The sequence below is a fragment of the Cololabis saira genome, chromosome 15, assembly GCF_033807715.1.
Source record: "Cololabis saira isolate AMF1-May2022 chromosome 15, fColSai1.1, whole genome shotgun sequence".
NCBI classification, from domain to species: Eukaryota; Metazoa; Chordata; class Actinopteri; order Beloniformes; family Belonidae; genus Cololabis; species Cololabis saira.
In genome coordinates, this window is record NC_084601.1 from 35,825,637 (window position 1) to 35,831,636 (window position 6,000).

A 6,000-nucleotide genomic window follows, 5' to 3' on the forward strand; every position below is an offset into this window, starting at 1 on the left:
ATTAAGACTATCAACGGGTATAAAAAAAATACTGTAACAAACTGTACGGATATATTCTAATTCATTTACATCAAATTTCATAGTGGTTTCATAGTATTATTACTGGGCTTTTGTTTGCTTCTTCGCATCCACCAATATATGATAGTGTAACAGATGTATTATTGTTGTGCGTGCGTGCGTGCGTGCGTGCGTGCGTGCGTGCGTGCGTGCGTGCGTGCGTGCGTGCGTGCGTGCGTGCGTGCGTGTATTGATTGTATGATAATAGGGTAGGCATCACAAGCTCATGCTTCAGCCTACACCTTTTTTGGTCACATCTTTTGGGCCATCTCTTTAGTTTCTCCCTGGTTTTGCTGTTTTCCCCATGTGTGCTGTATGATGATGATGGTTGCACCGATGTAGCATTGTTTTTTGTTTTTTGGATGACCAAAATAAACAATAAAAGAAAGAAAGAAAGAAAGAAAGGTTTCCATGGTCATCAGTTCCCCTTTATATACCAGCCCACTTCCACATGTCGGCTGCCAGATTGTCTAGTGTTCATGCCTAGCTCTCCAGCGTTCCTGAGTCTGTCTGTTTCTGCCTGCCTGCCTGCTACTTTGCCTGATTCCCAGTTTTTGGATTTTTGCCTGCCCCCTTTGGATTTGTCTTCCGGATTTTCCTGTCTGCCCGGTTTTTGATTCCTGCCTACGTTTGACCTGATTAAAGCCTTTTGGACTCTGATACTCTGTTTGGTGTTGTGCTTTTGGGTTCTCTGTCTTTTGAGCCGTGACAGAAGCAGCTTCATTTTATTAATATTTTTATTATTATATTATAGTATTTCTTTATCTTTTAACATCCACAAGTCTGGTTGTGTGATGTTTAACATGGCAGATATGGACACAGTTTGTTTATACTAATACTACTTATACTAATACTACTGTCCACTAGCAGACGCTTTTATCCAAAGCAACTTACATCTGAGAGAACAACACAAGCAAGAAAACACACAGGACGGTCCAGTTGGAAAAATGTAACTCAATCTGATGAGCAGAGAAGTTTACTAAATGCAGAAATGCTCCTGAAAGAGCTGAGTCTTTAGCTTGCTCTGAAAAGTAGGTACGGACCCTGCAATAAAAGAATGAAACACAAGATGAAGACAGAATGAAGCCTGGAGAGGAGTGTATGTGAACGTAAAACCTCTCTGTTATAAACCAGTCACTACTAACTAGGGAGTCATGTCACTATCAAGACTTTCTGAAGCTGAGGTCAAAGGTCATTACTAAGCTTTACTGATCTGACCGTCCCAGAAGGACTCGTCTTCATTCTGGTGGAAAATCTGGTAGAAACAACCATGAATAAAATGAGAGAAGATGAACACATGAGTGTTGGAATACATTTTAAATACATAAATACATGAAGTTAAACTGAAACCTAGTTGTGTGTGTGTGTGTGTGTGTGTGTGTGTGTGTGTGTGTGTGTGTGTGTGTGTGTGTGTGTGTGTGTGTGTGTGTGTGTGTGTGTGTGTGTGTGTGTGTTTAGTGAAGTGTATCAGTCAGTTCAGTTTCTGTTCAGTCTGACTGAGGGAGGTTTTTGTACGACTGTTTTTCACTGTGTGAACACAACCTGACTGTTTATGTGATGAATACTCTTACAGTAATAAACTGCTGCATCTTTAATCTGAACTCCCCTGATGGTCAGAGTGAAGTCAGAGTTTGATCCACTGCCTGCGAAACGACTTGGTGTTCCTGATTGTCTGTTGGTAGTAGCATAAATGAGCAGTTTAGGAGTTCCTCCATCTCTCTGTTGGTACCACAATAAATCGTTGGGGTGACGAATATTCTGACTGGTTTTACAGCTGATGGTGACGGAGCCTCCCAGAGCAGAAGTCACTGATCCAGGCTGAGTCACTGTGACCTGACCGCTGGACTCTGAGGAAACAGAGACACAAACAGAAAACAGCTTCATGGTTTTGTCAGCTTCATTTCAGAGGGACAGATGTTCATAGAGGAGAGGAGTTGGATTCTCTGGACTTTACCTGTGAAGCAGCAGCAGAGGAGAGTCCAGATGAGGACGCAGATCAGAGTCATGTTTTTGATGAGGAGGATTTCTGTGTCTTCTGTTGTCATGAAGGACAGCTGTCAGTCATCCAGAGTTCAAGTGTCAGGACTATAAACTCTCCCAGATCACTGGAGCGTGGTGCTGCTGATGCAAAGTGCTTCTATGGAAATGTTCCCACTGACTCCAGCAGAGACTTCATAACTCTGATGATGATGATCATCAATAGATCAATAGGTTCACACTATCAAGAAGGAATCAAGTTTGACAACATCATTATAATCAAATATGATGCAGATTAACTCTTCAATGAATTTTTATTTTACTCACTCACTCACTCACTCATCTTCTCCCGCTTTATCCGTTCCCGGGTCGCGGGGGCAGCAGCCTCAGCAGGGATGCCCAGACTTCCCTCACCCCAGACACCTCCTCCAGCTCTTCCGGGGGGAGTCCGAGGCGTTCCCAGGCCAGCCGAGAGACATAGTCTCTCCAGCGTGTCCTGGGTCTTCCCCGGGGTCTCCTCCCGGTGGGACATGCCTGGAACACCTCCCTAGGGAGGCGTCCAGGAGGCATCCGGTACAGATGCCCAAGCCACCTCAGCTGACTCCTCTCAATGTGGAGGAGTAGCTCTCTAAGGGAGCGTCCAGCCACCCTGCGGAGGAAACTCATCTCGGCCGCTTGTATCCGCGATCTTGTCCTTTCGGTCACTACCCAAAGTTCATGACCATAGGTGAGGGTAGGGGCGTAGATTGACCGGTAAATCGAGAGCTTCGCCTTTCGACTCAGCTCCCTCTTTACCACGACGGTCCAGTACATCGACCGCATTACTGCGGACGCTGCACCGATCCGCCTGTCAATCTCACGCTCCATTGTTCCCTCACTCGTGAACAAGATCCCGAGATACTTGAACTCCTCCACCTGAGGCAGGACTTCTCCACCCACCCGGAGAAGGCATGCCACCCTTTTCCGGTCGAGAACCATGGCCTCGGTCTTGGAGGTGCTGATTCTCATCCCTGCCGCGTCGCACTCGGCCGCAAACCGCCCCAGCACATGCTGGAGGTCCCGGTCTGATGAAGCCAACAGGACAACATCATCTGCAAAAAGCAGAGATGAAATCCTGAGGTTCCCAAACCGGATCCCCTCCGGCCCCTGGCTGCGCCTAGAGATCCTGTCCATAAAAATTATGAACAGGACCGGTGACAAAGGGCAGCCCTGCCGGAGTCCAACATGCACCGGGAACAAGTCTGACTTACTGCCGGCAATGCGAACCAGACTCCTGCTTCGATCATACAGAGACCGGACAGCCCTTAGTAGAGGGCCCCGGACTCCATACTCACTCAGCACCCCCCACAGAATGGCACGAGGGACACGGTCAAATGCCTTCTCCAGATCCACAAAGCACATGTAGACTGGTTGGGCAAATTCCCATGAACCCTCGAGCACCCTGCGGAGGGTATAGAGCTGGTCCAGTGTTCCACGACCGGGACGAAAACCGCATTGTTCCTCCTGAATCCGAGGTTCGACTATCGGCCGTAATCTCCTCTCCAGTACCCTGGCGTAGACTTTCCCCGGGAGGCTGAGAAGTGTGATCCCCCTGTAGTTGGAACACACTCTCCGGTCCCCCTTTTTAAACAGAGGGACCACCACCCCGGTTTGCCACCCCAGCGGTACTGTCCCCTTCCTCCATGCAATGTCGCAGAGGCGTGTCAGCCAAGACAGCCCTACGACATCCAGAGACTTGAGGTACTCAGGGCGAATCTCATCCACCCCCGGTGCCCGGCCACCGAGGAGCTTACGAACCACCTCGGTGACCTCGGCTTGGGTGATGGATGAGCACGCCTCCGAGCCCCAACCCTCTGCTTCCTCAGTGGAAGGCATGTCAGTCGGGTTAAGGAGATCCTCAAAGTATTCCTTCCACCGTCCGACAATGTCCCCAGTCGAGGTCAACAGCTCCCCACCAGCACCATAAATGGTGCCGGCAGAGTACTGCTTCCCCCTTCTGAGGCGCCGAACGGTCCTCCAGAATTTCCTCGAGGCCGACCGAAAGTCCTCCTCCATGGCCTCCCCGAACTCCTCCCAGACCCGAGTTTTTGCCTCCAAGACTGCCCGAGCCGCGGCCCGCTTGGCCTGCCGGTACCTATCTACTGCGTCAGGAGTCCCACCGGCCAACATAGCCCGGTAGGACTCCTTCTTCAGTCTGACGGCATCCTGTACTTCCGGTGTCCACCACCGGGTTCTAGGATTGCTGCCACGACAGGCACCGGAGACCTTGCGTCCGCAGCTTCGAGCCGCCGCGTTGACAATGGAGGCAGAGAACATGGTCCACTCGGACTCGATGTCCCCCGCCTCCCCCGGGATCCGAGAGAAGCTCTCCCGGAGGTGGGAGTTGAAGATGTCCCTGACAGAGGGCTCAGCCAGACGTTCCCAACAGACCCTCACAATCCGTTTGGGTCTGCCCGGTCTGTCCAACCTCCTCCTCCGCCAGCGCATCCAACTCACCACCAGGTGGTGATCAGTTGACAGCTCAGCCCCTCTCTTCACCCGAGTGTCCAAGACATGCGGCCGAAGGTCAGATGAAACGACAACAAAGTCGATCATTGACCTCCGGCCTAGGGTGCCCTGGTGCCACGTGCACTGATGGACACCCTTATGCCTGAACATGGTGTTCGTGATGGACAAACTGTGACTCGCACAGAAGTCCAACAACAAAACACCACTCGGGTTCAGATCGGGGAGGCCGTTCCTCCCAATCACGCCTCTTCAGGTATCACTGTCATTGCCCACGTGAGCGTTGAAGTCCCCCAGTAGAACAATGGAGTCCCCAGTTGGAGCACCATCAAGTACTCCTCCCAGGGACTCCAAGAAGGCCGGGTACTCCCCACTGCTGTTCGGCCCGTAGGCACAAACAACAGTGAGAGACCTATCCCCGACCCGAAGGCGCAGGGAAGCGACCCTCTCGTTCACCGGGGTGAACTCCAACACATGGCGGCTGAGCTGGGGGGCTATAACCAAGCCCACACCAGCCCGCCGCCTCTCACCCTGGGCAACTCCAGAGTAGTGGAGGGTCCAGCCCCCTTCAAGGAGCTGGGTTCCAGAGCCCAAGCTATGTGTGGAGGTGAGCCCGACTATCTCTAGCCGGTATCTCTCAACCTCACGCACAAGCTCCGGCTCCTTCCCCCCCAGCGAGGTGACATTCCATGTCCCCACTGTGAGGGTTGATGTCCAGGGATTGGGTCGTCGAGGCACCCCGCCACGACTGCTACCCAGCCCACAATGCACCGGCCTGCCATGGTCCTTCCTGCGGGTGGTGGGCCTACTGGAAGGCAGACCCGCGTCGCCGTTTCGGGCTGAGCCCGGCCGGGTCCCACGGGCAAAGACCCGGCCACCAGGCGCTCGCCTACGAGCCCCGACCCCAGGCCTGGCTCCAGGGCGGGGCCCCGGTGACGCCGATCCGGGCGACGTAACGGTCCTTGTTTTATTTGTCTTCATGAAAGGCTTGTGAACCGCTCTTAGTCTGGCCCGTCACCCAGGACCTGTTTGCCATGGGAGTCCCTACCAGGGGCGAAAGTGCCCCCGACAACATAGCTCCTAGGATCACTCGGGCACACAAACCCCTCCACCACAGTAAGGTGGCGGTTCAAGGAGGGGATTTTTTTTATTTTAATATTTGTTAATTTTAATGGGAGTAGGAAAAATTGGGAGTAGAGATCCATCCATCCATCCATCCATCCATCCATCCATCCATCCATCCATCCATCCATCCATCCATGCATCCATCCATCCATCCATCTGGTCTCAGGGATCAGCAGAAGTCTACAGTATTACAATTCTGTTCAGGTCAAGGGTCGTACTCCCTGAATTGGTCACCAGTTCTCAAAGAAATCACATTTCTATAATTTTTTTTTTTTTTTTTTTTTTTCCCTTGTCTGCACACATATTAATGATTGATACCATGACGGTAGAAACCAA

At 51.7% G+C, this 6,000-nt stretch overlaps 1 gene segment (V, D, J or C); it reads right to left on the minus strand.

The window, feature by feature from the left end:
- Nucleotides 1–1,577: 1,577 nt before the first annotated feature.
- LOC133461302 (Ig kappa chain V region 3547-like) lies at nucleotides 1,578–2,063 on the minus strand. The segment is given in 2 exon segments: nucleotides 1,578–1,904; nucleotides 2,012–2,063. Coding segments are annotated over 2 exon segments (375 nt in total).
- Between the last annotated feature and the right edge of the window lie 3,937 nt (nucleotides 2,064–6,000).